At 41.0% G+C, this 20,853-nt stretch overlaps 1 protein-coding gene and 1 pseudogene across 1 annotated transcript; both read left to right on the top strand.

The window, feature by feature from the left end:
• The first annotated feature begins 29 nt into the window (after positions 1–29).
• LOC128776565 (asparagine synthetase [glutamine-hydrolyzing]-like) lies at positions 30–18,903 on the top strand. The gene is made up of 3 exons (XM_053901348.1): positions 30–33; positions 68–195; positions 18,092–18,903. Exons 1-3 carry the CDS (start codon positions 30–32, stop codon positions 18,434–18,436), a joined length of 477 nt encoding a protein of 158 aa, XP_053757323.1. The 3' UTR covers positions 18,437–18,903.
• LOC109263966 (asparagine synthetase [glutamine-hydrolyzing]-like) lies at positions 18,582–19,821 on the top strand (annotated as a pseudogene).
• Positions 19,822–20,853: the final 1,032 nt, after the last annotated feature.

Raw genomic sequence — 20,853 nt, forward strand, 5'->3', positions numbered from 1 at the left:
GAAGGGGAGCGCCAGAGCTTCGGCCAATCATGCGCCGAGACCCGCGGCCCCGCCCCCTGCCGCTCAGGAGGGGACGTAGGGGCGACTGGCCCAACCGCGGAAACTGGCAGACCCGCCGCGGGACGGCCGAGTGCCGGGACCCGAGGGAGGGGGCCCCGACCGGACCCCGGCGTGAGCGAGTCGGGGAGGACGCGCGTGAGTTCTGGCGGCAGCTGGTCCAAGCCTGCTTGGGGTAAACCCCGTCCTGTACCAGCGTCCACCTAGCTACAGTCCGTGGCCTGGCCACTCACTCCACGTCAGTTAGTGACCTAAGCCCCATGGCCACCCTGCAGGGCCGAGTGCCCTAAGTTCCAGACATAAGCCCGAACTATATTCCTTTTATTCGAAGGCATAAATTGCAAAGCACCAAATCAAGATAAGATTTTGAACAGATAGCAGAGATAATGCTCTAGGTCTAGAAATCAGAGATCGGAGCTCAGGCTCAAAATAGCTGCTTGTCCGAGGAATTAGCCAAAACCAGGTCAGTTTCTGTTGCTTGCTAGCAGGCACCCTTACGAGTAGTAGTGCAACTACTAAGGGCCAGACCTTGTGCTGGATGTCCCAAATTCTATCTCATTTAACCTTCACAAGAATTCTAAAGGCCCACACATTATTCCCATTTTGAAAAACTGAATTTATAGGGAGGTAAAGTCATTTAGCCAGTAAATGGTGACACCAGGGTTTGAACCCAGGTCTGGCTGTCTTCAGAGACTGGGCTTTTGCTTTGCTGTATTACAAATTTTATAACATAAGCAGCACAGAGAAATAATATTATGATCACCCAGGCCCCCATTACATGGTTACAACAAATCAACATTTTGTCAGTCTTATTTCATCTAGTCCCCCTTTTCATCTTTTGCTGGAGTATTTTACATTGTTTTGTTTTGTTTTAAGTTGAAAGAGAGAGAGAGAGAGAGAGAGAGCAGAGGAGGGGCAGAGAGAGAGGGAGAGGGAGAACCCTGAGCAGGCTTGGCGCGTTCGGCACAGAGCCCAACATGGGGCTTGATCCCACGAACTGTGAGATCATGACCTGAGTCCAAATCAAGAGACGGTCACTTGAAAGACTGAGCCAGCCAGGTGCCCCATGCTGGAGTATTTTAAAGCAAATCTCAGACATCAGGTCATACCACCAACAAACAGGCCAGTATCAGCAGTTCTGCTCTTAACTATTTTCCTGCTCCTTCAGAGTCACCTTGAGAGAGTTGCAAAACTAGGAATGACCTAGAGTATGTTACAGCATAGCAAATGCCAAGAGATACAAGCAAAGTGTTTGGGATAGCAGAGAGGTGACATTTCGTGGAACTGTAAAATGTAAGTAGGAACTTTCATGACAGACCAAATAAAAAGGAGTATCAAGTTTCACAGGTTTTTTCATCTATGTATTTAAGGCTGGAATCATTTCCTACCCAAGAAACCTGCTTTTTTTTTTTTTCTTTTTCTTCTTCCCATTTTAACCTTTGGATTTGTTCTCCTTACATCCTGTCTGTTTTGTTCTTTTCATGAAAGGCACTTGTGGCAGAAACTACTTGTTTTCTCCACTCATTCCTTTAATAAGAGAGCTCCTAAGTTTTAGCTGCACACAGGCCACCCAGCTCAAGGCTGCAGTATCCAGCCTCCCTAACAAGGGGTATGGCCATGTGACTAAGGGCAGTCTCATGGAATATAAGGGTTGTGCCCTTAAAGAGTAGACGCATGCCCTCCATTTCCTCTACTCTCCTTCCTGAAGTTAGACATGGGTGGGTGCTGGAGCAGTCATCTTCGCTCCAAGACAGGAGCCCCATGTTGGAGATGGCAGAGCAAATGACAGGAGGAGCCCAACCCCCTGACTATGTGGAGCCATCTTATCAGCCTGCTGCTACTTAATGCATGTTCTGGGACAGACAAATAAAGTTTTATCTTGTTTAAGTCATTGTTATTTCTGCCTTTACTACAGCAGCCAAAACTGTATCTTAACCAACTCATACTCTAGTATCCAGAAGTGAGGTGCTGACCTAGTGAAACCTGAAATGCATGGTGATAACAGTGACAACCACAAAATCGCAAACCAGAAGCTGAAAGCTGAAAACTCTTATTGCCATGGTACCTCTTTGGCAAAATGGTTACTTTCAAACTTCTGGACAGTCTTGCTATCACTATCACTGATACGACCTATACTTCTAATGCAATGTTTTCAAAGACCAGCAGCGGCATTTTAAGTTAAACAGTTCTACCTTGTCTGAGCTGTGCCACACACTTAGGATGTTTATGATCTCCAAAGCCCACTTCCTGTCTGAAATGTCTGTGAACAGTTGTTCCATATACTTTGTCTATCCACAGTGACAGAGAAGCAGTTACTTCATCATGACCAGAAGCAGGTCTTTTCTCAAAACTCTGCAAGTATCTTTACATCGTCTTCTAGCTTCCAGAGTTGCTCTTATTTGTGATCCAATGTATCTGATTACAGTTACCTGGCTGCTATACTGTTGTGTAGTGGGTATGGAGCAGAGAGAAGTCAGAGTTGTAAATTAGGGAATCCTGACCAGCCATATGCACAACAAATAGCAAGCCTGCGCTCCACCAAGAGATCTTGACCTTTGAGCGACACATATCTGGCTCTCTTTGAGTGAGAGTATGCGCAGACTAGGTATGCTGGATTGAAAACTGTGTTTCCCTAAATCCTCTTCCCTTTATGGTGCCTGGTTAGAGTTGATCAAAAGAAAAACTGATAAGATATTTAGAAGGCAGGAGTGAAACATTACTCTCTGAAGATTATTACCGTAAGATAAGTAACGTAGTTTCCTGGAAAGTCTCAGTTTGCTGTCATCCAGGTTGTTTTTCCCAACTGCTACCCCTGCTGACCACCAGCAACTCCACACCCACCACTGGCTGCTTGACTGGAGAGCCACAAAGGGGTTAACTATACATAGGTAACTGCTCCTTATTGACCCCCCCATGAGATCCTTCTCATTCCCATTTGGCAGCCAGACATGTATGGCTTCTCAGCTGTCTGTCAAACTCCATCTTGTCTACATTGCAATGCATCAGGCAGACTGTTTTAATCTCTCTCTCTCTCTCTCTGGCCCTCTGAAAGGAGCCTGTAGCCATTGACTAATGAGAGAATGCTTCAGGGAAGGAAAAATAGCCCAAGTTTTCAGGAATTACTGGCTCTGAACTGCTAGTAATTCCTAGAGACCCAAAATGCCATTGTGTCCCACCACTGAAAGAGAATGTGGCACAACTATTTGAGTGATGAAAGGGGGGACCATGGCAGACACTGCTCATTGTCTTCTAATGTCCATCTTGCTCTCATTACTTCGGTAAAAGAACTCTCACAATTTAGGTGGGTGTATGGTAAGAACTACATTTCCTCGGGGAAGGAAGGACTTCCATGGCAGCAAGAGTGGCCAGGTTACTAAGTTTTGCCCAATGGGATGTAAGCAGAAGGGACGTGGACAGCTCTTGGGTTGTGTCCTTCAAAGGAAGGGGCACGTCTTCCACTTTCCCTTCTCTTCCCAGCTTGCCAGAATGGAGGCATACAGATTATAAGGAAAATTCCAAAGAGCTGAGGAGATGGCAGGATCTAGCTAACTGCTCTCCAAATATGTTCATTCTTCTTCCTGAGCATAATACTAGGCAACATTTCTAGCCTCCTTTACAGTTAGATGTAGTGAGGCACCTGCATTCCTGTCAGTGGAGTGTGAGTGGAAGTGAGATACTCCAACCTCGAGGCTAGGTTCATAAAACCCTCCATACATTTCTTCACACCCTTTCTTTCTCCTCTCATCTGCTGAGACTCCTGGAAGGCACTAGATAGAAGGAGCCTTGGTATCTCAATGCTTAAGTAGACCAAGATCTTTCTTGCCTTCCCACACTAAACTGTGACATGAGCAAGAAATAAACTTTGTATTTGCTTAAGCCACTGAGATTTGGGGATTGCAAAAGCAGTTAATCTACCCAGCCTAATACAGTGTTAATAAAGGGAAAATAAACAGACTAAAAAGGACTTTTGTACACATCAGAAGGGAAAAGATGATATTTAAGAGGAAAGTAGATTTTTTTTCTGAAAATAGAATGAAGGAATATTTAACACTAAATTATAGAATTGATAAATTTTGACAAGAACTCTCCAAAATATTGAAAATATTTTTTTACTATTACTATAAATGAATTAGACCACTGCTTAAAAACTGTCAGAATGAAAATATACATTAACAATATCAGGAATAGTATCCATCCTATGAATAGCACCCAAGGTATCTAAAAACATGGCAAGGATTTCTTCTCCTTGTTTTACTTATTTATTTTTTGCAAGAGAGAAAACACAAGCAAGAGAGGGGAAGAGGGAGAGGGAGAGAGAATTTTAAGCAGGCTCCATGCCAGCATGGAGCCCAGTGTAGGGCTGGCTCTCACAACCGTGAGACCATGACCTAAGCCAAAATCAAGAGTCAGGCACCTATCCAACTGAGCCACCGAGGCACCTTGCAAGAATTTCTTCTCAAGGAATTCAGTATTAGAGTAGGCTCCAGAGAAGGAGTTGGCAAACTTTTTCTGTTTAAGAAACAGTAAAGATTTCAGGCCTGTAAGAGGCACATAAGTCTCTGTTGCATATTCTTTTTTGTTTCTTTAGCAACCCTTTAAAATGTAAAAGTTTTTAAACTAAACTTTTAGCTTGCAGGCCTATAAAAACAAGAAGCAGACTGGATTTGGCCTGAGGTGTAGTCTGCAGACCTCTGCTCTAGAGTAGTGCTATACTAAGTGTACTCCAGCAACCACTGCCCATTGGCCACCAATGTGAGAGTTATGTGACAAGGCTGTGATAAGATCTTTTAACAATTTATGTATTTATCTCAACACACAGTCTATGGTATATTTGTTCAGGTTGCTTTAGCAGATGTACTATAGACTGTGTGGCTTAAGCAGTAACTATTTCTCACAATGCTGGAAGCTGGGAAGTTCAAGATCAAGGTACCAGCAGACCCAGCGTCTGCTGGAGGCCGCTGCCCGGTTTGTAGCTGGCCATCATCTTGTATCCGCACACAGTGAGAGCAGAGAAAGATATCTAATGTCTAATGTCTTTCCTTATAAGGGCACTGATCCCATTCATGAGGGCTCTACTCTCATTGCCCAATCACTTCTAAAAGGCCCCAACTCCAAATACCATCATACAGGTGATTAGGTTCAACACATGAATTTTGGAAGGATACATTCAGTCCCTAGTAGGAACCTATAACTAACGTTTTGAGTATTGACACTGGCCTGCAGACCAAATTTTGTATGGTGCTGCAATCAAAGTCATGTCATGTTTTATGGACATCCACCATCCTTGGAACACCTTTCTAACATTGGGGAGTTTCCTACAGGATGAGTTCTCCCCAAGATAGAACCAGATATTTGCTTTGTCTTACTCCTTTACAGTTAGATTCAGGCAGATGATCTAGCTGCACCAGTAGCTGCACCCTAGAAAGGTGTAGAAAGGTGTTGATTCAAGGCAGCTATGTGATAAGCAGTTGCTACCCAGAATCCATTTGCTGGTAAGGGTAGTAGCACAGGCTCCCAGCTACAGGATCCATGTGGGGTCTTCGCTGGGGTCTTGTAGGAATACTGGAGTATTCTGTCCTGTCTATGTATCCTCCAATTCTACTCTCAAGCCCTTTGGAGATCTTGTGAGTTAATGTCCCTTAATAGATTCCATTTCTGTTTAGACTAGCTAGACTCTTCTATTGCACCTAAGAACTTACTGATATAGATGTTTACTGATAAACGAAATTAATTCACCATCCCAAATTAAACAGTGTTCAGGTCCTATCATTAACACCAGAGCTGTTTTTCTTCAATAAAAAATTTTGGAGTTTGTAAGAAATAATAATAAATAATAAAAATCATTTTAAAAATTGAGTTTGTTCCAATTAGTGTAAGAGAAAATTTTTAAATGTGGTCTGTTTCCTCAAGGACTTCAAAATTTATCTAGAGAGTGAAAGGTAGCATACCAAAAACAAAAAATAAGCACCAAACTGTGCCCCAAGATTCAAAAGCCTATCTCTAAACAGCTCATGAGGTGCAGCCAGGCCCAGAGCTCTTTCCTAGCATAGCAACCACAGAACATCCTTGAAGCTCTCGGTAACCAACTTTGTGTCCAGCAGCCTCCTCATTTTGGCCACAGGTTAAGGACACAAGAATTGAACCTGACTCTAATGGAAGATTGTGGGAGAATTCTCAAATATGTTTGGGACCATGGTACCTATGCATAACAATTTTTACAGAAACAAATTAGTAATAGTTTATGACTATTGTCTTTAAGCAACGTATGCCAAGGTCCCCAAACCCTTTCATATCTGCCCTGAGAAAACAAATAACATTTGTAAATACTGTTATTTAGGGAACTTCCTTGCTTACTCTTTTTGATATGTGTAGATTAAGGATAAACTTGACTGGATCCTGGAAGATCAAAAGAACTACAAAGAGTCCATTTCTGACCCAAATGAAAAAAAGACAGTAGATAAAATAATAATAATTAGTATTTATTGAATGCTTATTCTATGCCAGAGACTGTTCTCAGCAAAGTGGTGTTTGGAGACAAAGCTGAAGGAAGAGGAAAGACCAGACCCTGAGGAAAGTAAATATTATACTATGGAGTTTGGGGCTTTCATCTTCCAGGCCAGAAATCACAATGTGGCAGAATGTGGGCCACACATAGCACAAGACTATGTTTGGCTTTAGCCGGGGGGGGGGGGGGGGGGGGGTGCGTGCGCGCGCAGTGCACTCCCGTGCACGTTGTATGTTTCTCAAATTGAATTAGTTAACTATTCAAAATATGGCAGCTTTCGCGTATAAATCCAAATTTTCTTTTCTTGAGATAGTGAAAGATTTAACAATGCGGGGATCCCCACCTAAAAACATTCAAAGGCATCACCATGTGCCACACTCAGTCCTTTACTCATTCTCTTTAGATGCTTGTGTTTTTTTAATCCCTGTTTTTTGAGGTGGAAAACCTGAAGCATCTTAATCTAGGAAGTGATACTGTCTTTGCATTTTATAATTTTTTTGTATTATTCTAGAACTAGTGCAAAAGTATCCACATGGATAAATCTCACAAATATAAGATGCAGCATAAATAAGTAAATTAAATAAATAAATAAATAACAAATTGCTGAAGAATATATACAGTTTGATACTATTTTAATGAAAGTTTTAACATGAAACAGTCTTATATTATTGAAGAACACATGCATAAGTAATAAAGGGATGAAATAATGTGTGGGAACACTAGTTACTGAGTTTGAGAGGCAGGTTGCCCTTGCCGAGGGAGGCTAGGGCTGCCATAACTGGGTAGCTTAGATTTTTATTTTCCCACAGTTCTGGAGGCTAGAAATCCAAGATCAAGGTGCTGGCCAATTCAGTTTCTGGTGAGAACTCTCCCTAGCTTGTGGACAGCTACCTTCTCATTGTGTCCTCACATGGCCTTTCTTCCCTGCTTATGTTCAAGGAGAGTGACAGAACTCTCTAGTAACTTTTCTTCTAAAGTCTCTAGTCCTGTCAGTTCAGAGTCTGACCCCAATGACCTCATTTAACTTTTAATCACTTCCATAAAGGCCTTATCTCCAAATACAGTCACAATGAGGTTAGGGCTTCAACATATGAATGGGGCAGGAGTGGGGAGGGGGAGATACATTCAGCCCATAACACTGTCCCATGAAGGGTCACACACAGCACACTCTTGACCCAGCAATGAAAATGCATATGTGCAATGTTTTTGCCCAGGGAAGACTTTCAGAGACTCAGTGAGCAATGTTTCTACCAGCGGCTAGTCATGTAAGCACCCTTTGCTTAACACCTACCAAAACTCCAGACACCCAGAAGAAAAGCAGGTGTTCAGCAATAAACGACATTATTTGCATAGTCTGAGCACAGTGGGCCACCCTTATCAGTGGAAGGCAGTAGGAATGTTTCCAAAATCCAGCCAAGGGCCAACTTTGCAATCAGCCCCTTCTAAAGAAAGTCACCTCAGGGGTGCCTGGGTGGCTCACTCGGTTGAGCGTCTGACTCTTGATTTTGGCTCAGGTCATGACCCTAGAGTTGTAGGATTGAGCCCTAAGTTGGGCTGTCTGCAGTGCCTCCTTGGGATTCTCCCTTCTTCCTCTCTATCTGCCCTTCCCCCACTCATACTCGCTCTCCCAAAGTAAAAACAAACTTTAAAAAAATGAATAAAGATAGTCACATGAGGCTTGCTGTTCCAACTCTCCTCTGCACACTTACCAATGACCTCCTCAGCTCTGCTGTATCGCTTCCACATTCTGGTTAACAACTGCTAAGATACCCAACTGCTAAGCACTAAAACTGGTATAGTAACTGTCTATAGATTGTTTCTAGGTTTTAATACCATTGCCAATCAAAGCCAATCATAGTATACTTTATGACCTGAAAGGCCCTTACAATCCATAACATGTTCTCTCCCAAGGTAATAATTGATGATATCTTTCTAAATTAATTATGTGTCATACTTCAGGAGAGGATCTCACCCTCTTCCATCCCTGGGTGCTGATTAACATAGCAAGCAAGCTCTTCAGCTTGTTACCATAGCAAAGATAGTTTGGTGACCATCTTAATCCAACAACGGAGTTTGAAACACTTAAAGCATAGTCAAGAATGTTTCTAAAAAAAAATAAAAAAGAATGTTTCTAGTGCATATCCTACTGCCTATAATAAAATCCTGGCAAAACTAAAGCTAGAAAAGAGAACAGAACCAAAGCTTCTTTGAGCACTTCCAAATGCTTTATATAAAATTGCCCTAACAATGGGATATGAATGTGTTTTGGTAATTGTGTGTTCATATTTTTTAAGTATATTTATTTAATTTGAGAGAGAGAGAAAAAGAATGCACACAAGCAGGCAAGGGGCAGAGAGAGGGGGGGAGAGAGAATCTCAAGCAGGCCCCACGCTGCCAGAGCAGAGCATGACACGAGGCTCAAAGCACAAACCGAGAGATCATGACCTGAGCCAAAATCAGGAGTCAGACTACTTAACCAACGGAGTCACCCAGCCACCCTGGTAATTGTGTGTTTATTAGAATTAAGTTTTCTCTTTTCAGAAAGCCACAACTTGTACAGAAGCATAAAGTTTCCTACCTAAGGAGTCTTAACTTTCTCTCTAGGGGCGGAAACATTCATTTCACTGGAATTTTTACTAAGGAGCTTTATAAAGCTCAGTACTTCATTGCCCATATCATCCTCAATCCTCAGGTAATACAGAAAAGACAAATAGAATTCTCAACTCTAGCTAAATTTTTAGAAACTCTGGAACTTGGCCTGAACAGTTGCCTTTTATCTTAATGACAACGAAATCAAACTCCATAGCCAGCCCATTGACTCTCAGTCTATTAACTAATAGGCAGGCATCTTATCTGCCTGTCCCCAGTTATAGACTTTTCCTTATTACAGGCTGAAATAGCCAAATATTGCAAATGACTCATGTGATACATTGAGTTGTTTTTAATTTTTTTAAGGTATGGTAAATTATAATTAACATCAAATTTACCATTTTAACCATTTAAGTTTATTTATTTACTTTGAGAGAGAGCAAGAGCACAAGCAGGGGAGGGGCAGCAAGAGGGAGAAAGAGAATCCCAAGCAGGCTCCATGCCCTCAGTGCAGAGCCCAATGCCGGGCTGGATCCCACCAACCATGAGGTCATGACCTGAGCTGAAATCAAGAGTCAGATGTTTGACTGAGCCACCCAGGCTCATTATAACCATTTTAAGCCACCCCATTATATATATATACGTATATATACGTATATATACGTATATATACATATGTGTGTGTATATATGTATATATATCCATATATATACATATATACATATACATATATATAGCCACCCATTATAACCATTTTAAGGGTACGGTTCGGTGGTATTAAATACATTGACATTGTTGTATAAACCATCACTACCATCCATCTCCAGAACTTTTCTCACCTTGCAAAATTGAAACTGTTTTTCTTAAACACTAACTGCCCATTTTCTGCTCCCCGCAGACCCTAGCCACCACCCTTCTACTGTCTCTATGAGTTTGACTATTCTAGATATCTCCTATAAGTGAAATCAATGCACAACTTTGTCAACAGATGTGAGTAGCTTTTTCAGAACATCCTTCAAAACAACCCTTTTCACTATTTAAAATGAGAGGTGTTATCTCTTTAAAGAACCATGAGAAAAAGACTGCCCTGACCTCACTGGAAAGGACCTTACAGGCACTATGAACAACTAACACAGTCGTCCCACTCTGGGGTGTTGATCCTTGCTTTCTTACTTGTTAATGAAGGAGAAAGAAATCCTTCTTGATCAGAAAGACTGTTTGTTCCTGCTACAGACCTCAACCTGAGAATTCTTAGGAGTACTCCAGAAGCAGAAAACCACAGGAAAGAGCTTCCACTCAAGACTATCAGAACAAACTAACGACTGCAGGCAGGAGACAGCCCAAGCCCCATGGAACATGGGAAGTCAGGGAACCAGCACTGCACATTGTCACACTTCAATCTGTATGCACGTTTTCTTAATTTTCCTACATATTTTCCTTTACCTCTTTTGGGTTAAGGTTCTGGATTGTTGACAGCTTGTTACCTCTTAACTATGGTACCTATAAGCAATGGTTCGCTTATAGATAGAATCAGCTGATGAGAATTGTTGAATTGTCGGGAATCTTATTAAATTCTTCAAAGCTTGAAATCAGCCTGTGGAAACTTTTACACAGTGGAAACAAGAAAACTACACATCAGGGCCTCCCCTACTCCCACTGTCCCAGAGAAAGAATCTGTTGTTAAACATTTACCAGCACACCACTGCCTAAAAAGTACCCATCCTTAATATTGCCCTTTGCATTCTTAGTCACTTCCAAGCATACACCCAACTGACTACAATTTGCTTATGATATGGCTAAAATATACCACTAAACTGTTAAATTTGTATTCACTTTCCTTTGAGGACCACCCAGCTTCACTTGGTACCAGTTCCTAGGTGTCAGGTGGTTCCCTAAGTAACTGGACTCAACCACTAAGCACCTTTTTAGATGGAAAACACCTCAATAAGCCAGGTGACCAGAGATCTGAAACTCCTTATCATAAAATACTAAAAAGAGAGATTCCTCTCTCCACTTGTAAATCTTTCGTGAGTGCTAGACTTTGGAAGTAACTGTTCACAGTCACAGAGCTTTAGAAAGCAGGAAACAGATGGCGTATATCCAGAGGTTATGTCACCTTCACACACCTTACCAGGCAGCACACCAGGGATGCTCAACATGGAGCTCTCGCTTTAGATCTAGCCCATGATTACTCTAAATTCACTTGCTGGCACTGGACTTATCTCGATGAGTGACACCATCACCGAAGTTACCACAAGACTCCTTTTCTTGTAAAAATCGTGTGCTGAGCTGAAATCTAGCTGCCAGTTCCTTTCACAACTTTGGCTCCAAAGCAAGATGTTTCTTATTAGAGAGAGATAAGAAGACACAGCATATTTCTCAACCTTGTCTGGGAAGGGCAGGCACCACTGCCTGTCCCTCTAAGCCTGGACAACTCAGCACAGGCCTGTGTCTTTCATTCCTGCCACTAGAAAACTAAAATTTCTCACACACGTTAAGAGATCCAAATTGTTTGGGGCACCTGGGTAGCTCAGTCAGTTCGGCAACTGACTTCAGCTCAGGTCATGATCTCACGGTCTGTGAATTAGAGCCCCTGAACTGTCAGCACAGAGCCTGGAGCCTGCTTCAGATTCTGTGTCTCCCTCTCTTTCTGCCCCTCCCCACTTGCACTCTGTCTTTCTCAAAAATAAATAAACATTAAACATTTTTTTTAAAAAAGAGAGATCCAAATTGTTCATTTTTGGCACAAGTGGCCCTCACTCTGAGCACTTAATCTTTCTTAAAATAGACACTGAGTATTTTGTCTTAATAATAAGGCTGCATTTCAGGCTGGGCTGCTTTGCAGGCTGAGGAACTTCATGTGTCAAATGGTGATGGTGTAAACTCCTGGTAAATGCAAGGCTTAATTCCATTAATTTGTGCAATTATATATTTAATATATGTATCACCCATAAACTCTATTGTAGCAGAGTTTATACTTTTATCATTCATTGTTGTTTCTCCTATGCCTGACACATATACTAGGCACACAATAAATGTTTCTGAAATATGTATACACACACATACACACACACACACATATATACATATATATGTATATATACGGGTTTATATTGATAGTTCCAATTTAAAGTTAGGATTATAGTGATTTTTTTATCTTCATAACTTGGAAATCTTGGTTCCTAATAACATTAATATTTCCTTATTTGTTTTATTTTATCATACACAAAAGCACAAGAACAACAATATTGCTAACAATAAACTTATTGAATGCAGTTCAAAGTATCTTTGGAGTTTTATTTGTCCTTAGACTTTATATGGGCAAAATGTTACAGTGGTCTATGTTCCAAAGTAACTTTAATTATCTTCTCGGGATGCCTGGCTAGCTCAGTCAGTAGAGATATGACTCTTGATCTTGGGGTTGTAAGTTAAAGACCCATGTTGGGTGTAGACACTACTTAAAAATAAAATCTTAAAAAAAAAAAGTAATTATGTTCTCAGTGCAATTGGGTTTCATATTCAGTTCCACTCATTGGTTTCTGTTTGTGTTCAATTTTAGGTTTTTTTTTTCTTATTTAACTTAATTTTTTGAATATATAAATCATTTACATGATTCAGAAGTCAAAGCTAAAAGGATACCCAAAGAATTAAATTCTTGCACCCACCTTTATTCCTTATACCCATTCTACCCATCCTTATTAGGAACCCTTTCCATTTTCAGAAATATCTTGTTTATTCTTCTTTTTTTCATACAAATAAATATATATACCTATGTACAAGTATATACAAATATGTTTATGTGTGGATATGCCCTAGTTTATTCAGTCTTCTATTGATGGATACTTGGATTTGTTTTTAAGCTTTTATTACAAATAACTTCACAATGCAGAGCAAAGTGCATACTATATTTTGCATTTGTAAAGGGATTATTGTCAGCTAGTTTCCCAGAAAGATTACCGAGTCAAAGGGTAAATGCACATGTAATAATTTTGTTGTATATTGTCCAATTTTCCCTCCAGAAAAATTTTGCCATTTTGCAATCCCACTGGTGATGTTTAAGAATACCTGTTTCTGGGAGTACCTGGGTGGCTCAGTTAAGTGTCTATTTTTTTTTTAATGTTTATTTTATTTTTTTGAGAGAGAGAGAGACAGAGGATGAGCAGGGGAGGGCAGAGAGAGAGGGAGAGAGAGAATCCAAAGTAGGCTCCAGGCTCTGAGCTGTCAGCACAGAGCCTGACATGGAGCTCGAACTCACAAGCCTTTGAGCTGTGAGATCACGACCTGAGCTGAAGTTGGCCACTCAACCGACTGAGCCACCCAGGCGCCCCAAGTGTCTGCCTCTTGATCTCAGCTCAGCTCATGATCACAGTTCCTGGGATTGAGCCCACATCAGGCTCTGCATTGACCATGCAGAGCCTGCTTGGGATTCTCTCTCTCCCTCTCCCTCTGCCTCTCCCCTGCTCACTCACTCTCTCTCTTTCTCTCTCTCTCCAAAAATAAGTAAAATAAACTTTAAAAAGTTTCTGGGGTGCCTGGCTAAATCAGTTGGTGGAGCATATGACTCTCCATCTCAGGATTATGAGTTTGAACCCCATGTTGGGCGTAGAGATTACTTCAGAATAAAGTCTTTTTTAAAATTTTTTTTTAACGTTTATTTATTTTTGAGACAGAGAGAGACAGAGCATGAACAGGAGAGGGTCAGAGAGAGAGGGAGACACAGAATCCGAAACAGGCTCCAGGCTCTGAGCTGGCAGCACAGAGCCCAACGCGGGACTCGAACTCACGGACCGCAAGATCATGACCTGAGCCGAAGTCGGCCACTTAACCAACTGAGCCACCCAGGCACCCCAGAATAAAGTCTTTAAAAAAAAGAATACCTTTTTTTTTAAAAAGTTTCTCTCCGGGATTACCAACATAGGGTGATGTCAAGCTTTTGGACCTCTGCCAGTCTGGAACTGGGAAGGATTTGAGATGTCACCTTCCTTGAGTGCTAACAAGTTAGCCTTAGTGGGTGTTACCAGAAGGCCTCAGACTCTTAGGTCAAAAACAAGAGAATCTATTAGTTATGGTACAGCAGAAGCCTGAGCTTCATGTTGGCATCAGTTCATCTTGCCTCCCACGTCCCATGGGGATGATGAGGAGCAGCCCGAGTGAATGCTGTGGCCAAGTGGGTTTGTGTCACAGCAGAGGAACACCGAGACTAGGAAACCCCTAATCTTATATGGGGCTGCTATATAACCTGCCTAAGCTTTACTCTGAAGGAAATATTATCTTTATTATCCCAGTCAGAAAACAAATCTGCCCTCTGTTGCATGTGCATTTCTTTGTTTTGTTTTGAATGTTTATTTTTGACAGAGAGAAAGCACGATTGGGGGAGAGGCAGGGGGGCGGGGGGCACAGAGAATCCAAAGCAGGCTCTGTGCTAACAGCAGAGAGCCCGACGTGGGGCTGGAACCCACAAATGGTGAGATCATGACCTGAGCTGAAGTCAGATGCTTAACAGACTAAGCCACTCAGGCGCCCCTGCATGTGCATTTCTTTTAGGAAGAATGTCACCGACTACTTTTTCAAATGTCTCATAGGCATTTGCCTTTCATCTCCTGTGAACTGTCTCAACATTTCTAACTATTCTCCTCCTGGGTTTTTGTCTTTGTCTTTTTTTTTTTTAACGGTTTTATTATGATATAATTTACATAGAATGACATGCTCACCCATTTAAAGAATACCATTCAATAAGTAGTATATTTACAGAGTTGTGCCACCATCACCATAATATAACTTTGGAACATTTTTAATACCTCCAAAAGAAACCTCTTACCCATTAGCAGTCATTCTCATTCCCACACCCCATCCCCACCCCACCCCACCCAGCCCTAGGTGACTGCTAACTTCCTCTCCTTCTCTGCAGATTTGCCTATGCTAGATGTTCCATGTAAATGGTATCACACCGTATGTGGTCTTTTGTGACTGGCTTCTTTTGCTCGGCATGGTTTCAAGGTTCATCCATGCTGTAGCATCAATCAATACACTTCTTTATTTTTTGTTATGTATTGATAGAAATTAATCATTTTGTGTAATTTCAGTTGAAAATATTTTCTGCCAGTTTTTCATTTGTCTTTTGACTTTGCTTATGATGATTTTGCCAAGCACAAGTTTATATGTATCTGTCTGTATGTATGTATATGTAGATAGATAACTTAGATATCAAATGTTAGATAGGTAGAGATGTATTTAAATGTATTGATCTTTCTCCGTGGCTTCTGGGATTTGAATTATAATAGAATGGCTTTCCTCATGTCCAGGTAATAAAGAAATGGATATGATTCACTCTTGAATATGTTGTTTCATTTTTTTACATTGAAATAACTGATCTATTTGGAGTATATTTTAATGTAAAGTAAGGGACATAAATTCAACTATATTTTTTTCAAATGACTCTCCAGTTGTGCTAATCCCATTTTTTTAAGTTAATCTTTCCCCTCAATGATTTAAGATGCTTCCTTTGTCAAATGCTAAATTTCCACATGTGCTTGAAATTATTTCCATTGGTTTGTCTGTTAGCCAGGTATCAACACCACACTGTTTTAATTATAGGATCTTTATAGTAATTTTTAATATGTGGTAAGGCCAACCCCTCTAATTGCTTTCTTTTGAAGATGTTCATGAGTATTCCTGCTTATTTATTTTTCCATATGAAGTTTAGGATCTAGTGCCAGGAAAATTTTGCTGGCATCTTTTTAGGGAATTACATTAAATTTATATATTAACTTGGAGACTCTTGAAATATTTATGATGTTGATTGGTCCTCTCCAAGAACAAGGAATGTGTTTCTATTTTTGATCACATTTTTGTGACTTTTCAGAACTGTTTCAAAATCTTCCTCATATAGGCTTTATGCATAATCTCTTAAAACAGTGCTTCCCACTCCTCTAATAACTAGGTCAACCGAGTATGGCCAATTATAATAGCAGCTCTTCTCTTTGAGGAGGGATGAGGAGGTGGGCTGAGACAGAGGGAAAAGAAGAGCAAATATCTTCTATGTTCTACTTTCCCTGAGTTTTGTTCTATTAGCCCCACTGAGAGTTTTGCCTATGTATGCTGCTAGTTATGCTATTATATAGTACTCACTGAAACACTGTCTTCCATGAGCTTTACTGGACAATATGGCTGAGCATAATGCGGGATGGGAGACAGACTAGAGACTGAATTTGGGAATCTAGTGTATAATGGGCTTTGGAGTGAAGCTATTCTACTTTTTACTCAAGTCGGAGATTTGTAACAGGAGACCTCGTCTGCTCAACGAATTGATTCCAGAAGGAATCAGAGGAGAAATAGCAATTATCAGGAAAGTGGTTTCACAAAGGTGAAAGCAGCACTTCCCCGGTAGATATCTCTGCTGTGAGATAGCTGTACTCCAGGTTAACTCGAGGCTTGCTTTAAAACCTAATGGTGTAACAGACAGTATATTACAAAAAGGAAGTATAGAAGGAGAGGAAAAAGCCTATTTCTTCTTTCAAATCCTTCTAGCTGCTCTTTAGCTCAGAGAACAAAGAGATTTATTATATAGGACCAGCAGCAATTTTGTGTTAATAATACTCAGTCATCTCTCTATTGGCACCATCATCTAAGCCTCACTAGGGACCCTGGAGTTACCCACAGATTAGCAAAATAAAAGGCCTTCTCTTCCAAAAGACTTCCCATGCTTTGAACCTTTCCTAATACCCTCAGTCTTAAAATGTACCAGAACATCCATCTAATAGGGTACTGTGTACCTGTAATAGGGAATAAGGAAAATATCTACATACAACAGTGGACTGATTGCCAGGATATATTGTTGAGAGAAAGAAATCAAGGTAGGGATGCGTGGCTGGCTCAGTCAGTACAGCCTACAACTCTTGATCCTAGAGTTGTGAGTTCAAGCCCTATGTTAGGGTGTGGAGCCTACTTAAAAAAAAAAAATCAATGTAGAGAAAAGTATGTATAGTATACTAACATTTATCTAAGAAATGAGGACTAGATATAGATACATAGATATGCTTATATTAGGAACAATGGAGGGGTACCTGGGTGGCACAGTTGGTTGAGTGTCCTACTGTTGATCTCAGCTCAGGTCTTGATTTCAGGGTATAAGCTCAAGCCCTGCACTGGGCTCCACATTGGGTGTGAAGCCTACTTAAAAAAAAAAAAAAAAATGGAGATAATCCATAGCTCTTGCCTCCACTCCTGCTAACAGTCTGACCTGCTCACACCGAGAGAGCCTGTAACTCCACCGTGCCATCTGTGGCATTTGGGCCCTTTTTGGCAGTGATAATGGTTTCTCTGATCAGTGTCTAAGTGCTATGAAGATTGCACACAGAGGTCCAGATTCACTTCATCTTCAGAATGTCAACAGACACATAAATTGCTGTTTTGGATTTCATTGGTTGGCCATGGTTGACCAGTTGTTTGGATTGCAACCAATTCGAGCAAAGAAATATCTTTACTGTGGCTTTGTTACGAAGGCAAAATCTATAACCACAAGGAGACGAAATACATTTCCTTTTTTTTTTTTAAAGTTCATTTATTTATTTTGAGAGAGACAGAGATAGTGCAAGTAGGGGAGGGTTAGAGAGAGAGGGAGACAGAGAGAATCCCAGGCAAGCTCCACACTGCCTGCGCAGAGCCTGATGCAGGGCTCAAACCCACAAAACGTAGAGATCATGACCTGAGCCAAAGCCAAGATTCGGACGCTTAACTGACTGAGCCACCCAGGCACCCCAAAACACATTTTCCTTTTTAATTTAATTAGACTTTAATTCTCCTATTGAACTTATTTTGAATTTATTTTGAATTTAATTATTAGACCAAAATGGATGGTGAGTCGTCCTTCATCATTATAATAAAGGAGGAACTGAGAAAATAATTTGTATGTTGGATGAGGTGTTTGTATTTATTTTTTAGGATACTGCCAATAAGAAAGTGTTCCTGGGCACGGTCACCTATGAAGTCAGATCTTTGTTTACAGTCACGATAGAAGACGGATTTTTGGCTATTTGTTTAGAAGCTAAAGGTCTTGTTAACTTGAAGCATATCACAACTCCTTTATCAAAATGGAACCTTAAAAAAAAAGTGGAGCCTTTTCTTCTGGTACACTATCAAATTCTTGATTTAAAGCCAAGTGACAAAGTTGCATCTATGGAAATGATTCACTATCATCACTGCAGAGATGAACATCTGCTTGCCCTCTGTAACAGTGTAGAGAAACTATTCCCAGGTCTTGACACAGAAACTGCTAAGAGAAGGTGAAGCGAACTGGAGACAGCAAGTATAGGCCACTCTTTCAAGGACTTTTGCTATAAAGGACAGGGAAAGGTGGAAGATGAGAGACAGTACAGTGTGTGTGGATGTACATATGCTATAAATGATCCAGTAGAGAGGAGAAAAACTGATGATGCAAGAGACAAGGGGAACAATCCTTAAAACTGAAACTCAAGGCAAACCTGTTGTGATTCCATTGTGACAAAGTAAGTAATGTTTCCTGGGCAAGCAGATTTAGTCATGTTCTTTTTTCCTCTTCATATACATGTCTACTTTTTTTTTGTTTTTTTTGGATCCTTTTTAACAGTGCTATTAAGAAACACTGGATGACAGAAGGACTGGATGCCTTTTATCAGGGGGCTTGGATTCCAGCTGAGTTGCTGTCACCCTATTGAAGCAGCTAAAAGAGGCTCTGGGACAGTATGTTCTCAGACATTTGCAACTGGCAGGGAGAAAGTCCCCATTTACTGGCTGCTGGAAAGGTAGCAGATCACATTGGGAGTGAACATCATGAAGTCCTTTTTAACTGTGAGGAACACATTCAGATATTGAATGAAGTCATATTTTCCTTGGAAACTTATGACCTTACAACAGTTAACACTCCAGTAGATATGTATTTAATTTCCAAGTACATTTGGAAGAACACAGCATGGTGATCTTCTCTGGAGAAGGTTATGATGTACTTCCACAGGGTTACATATATTTTCACGAAAACTTCTTTTAAAAAAGCCAATGGTAGAGAGAGAAACTTCTGAAAGAACTCTGTTTGTTTGATGTTCTCCACACAGATCAAACTACTGCTGCCCATGGACTTGAACTGAGAGTCCCATTCCTGGATCATTGATTTTCTTCCCATTACTTGTCTCTGGTACCAGCAAAGAATGGAATAGAGAGAGAGAGAGAGAGAGAGAGAGAGAGAGAGAGAGAGAGAGAGAGAGAGAGAGTATTTGAAGACTCTAGTCTTCAATCTGGAGAGAATCTGGTGGGGTGCCTGGGTGGCTCAGTTGGTTAAGCATCTGACTCTTGATTTTAGTTCAGGTCATGATCTCATGGTTTGTGGGATTGAGCCCCCCGTTGGGCTCTATGCTGACAGAGCAGAGCCTGCTTAAGATTCTCTCTCTCTCGGGGCGCCTGGGTGGCTCAGTCGGTTGAGCAACCGACTTCAGCTCACGTCATGATCTCATAGTTTGTGAGTTCGAGCCCCACGTCGGGCTCTGTGCTGACAGCTCAGAGCCTGGAGTCTGCTTCAGATTCTGTGTCTCCCTCTCTCTCTGCCCCTCCCATGCTCATGCTCTGTCTCTCTCTGTCTCAGAAATAAATGTTAAAAAATTTTTTTAAAAAGGAAAAAAAGATTCTCTCTCTCCCTCTCTATGATCCCCATCCTGCTCACACACTCTCTCTCTCTCAAAATAAGTAAACTTTAAAAAAAAGGAGAGAGATTATCTGGTGACCAATAGAAGCCTTCAATAATGGTATAACCTCAGTTAATAGTTTCTGGTTTATGATTTTACAGGAACATATTGAACGTTAGGTTCATGATACACTGACAGTAACTGCAAGACAAACATTTCCCTCAGTACTCCTCAAACCTACAAAGGCAATTACTACCATTAATATTTGAATGCTGCTACCCAGGCCAGGCTGACTGGCTGACCGATTACTGGATGCCCAACTGGATCAATGCCACTACCCTTCTGCCTGCACTCTGACCCATTACAAGTCAGCTACCAAAGGTTAGGCACTCTCTAAAAGAGAAACTGAAAGTAAACATTCCTCTTTCTTGTGAAGGGTAGTGGGATTGTTTGGTAGGACCAAACATCCATATGTACTTGGACATGAAAAAACAACCCTCTCAAATCTAAAAAAAAAAAAAAAACAACATAAAATAAATCATAAAATTAAAAAGAAATTGTTCCTGGGGCACCTGGGTTGGTTAAGTGACCGACTCTGGATTTTGGCTGAGGTCCTGATCTCACGGTGAGATCGAGCCCCATGTCAGGCTCTGTGCTAACCAAGCAGAGCCTGCTTGGGATTCTCTCTTTCTCTTTCCCTTTCTCTCTCTCTCTCTCTCTCTCTCTCTCTCTCTCTCTCTCCGCCTCTCCCCCACACATGCACACACACACTCTCTCTCTCAAAATAAATAACTAAACAAAAAAAAGAAAAATAGAAATCGTTATTAATGGGATGAGAAGAGGAATAGGATAGAGACAGAGATAGAAGCCAGGTATGTTTTGTATACTTGACTTTGAAACCATGTAAATATTTTACACAGATCTAAAAGAGTTAAATTTTTAAAATTTTTTTAATATTTTATTTATTTTTGAGGGGGGGCGACAGAGAGGGGGGCAGAAAATTTCAAGCAGGCTCTGCATTGATAGCAGACAGCCTGACACAGGGTTCCAATT

This window comes from Panthera pardus, unplaced genomic scaffold (assembly GCF_024362965.1).
Source record: "Panthera pardus isolate Hobbes unplaced genomic scaffold, ASM2436296v1 HiC_scaffold_1, whole genome shotgun sequence".
In the NCBI taxonomy this organism is placed as follows: domain Eukaryota; kingdom Metazoa; phylum Chordata; class Mammalia; order Carnivora; family Felidae; genus Panthera; species Panthera pardus.

Coding starts and splice junctions, on each gene's coding strand:
- LOC128776565 (XM_053901348.1), top strand. Junction 196..18,091: donor GCGAGTCGGGGAGGACGCGC/GTGAGTTCTGGC, acceptor TTTATTTTTTAG/GATACTGCCAATAAGAAAGT.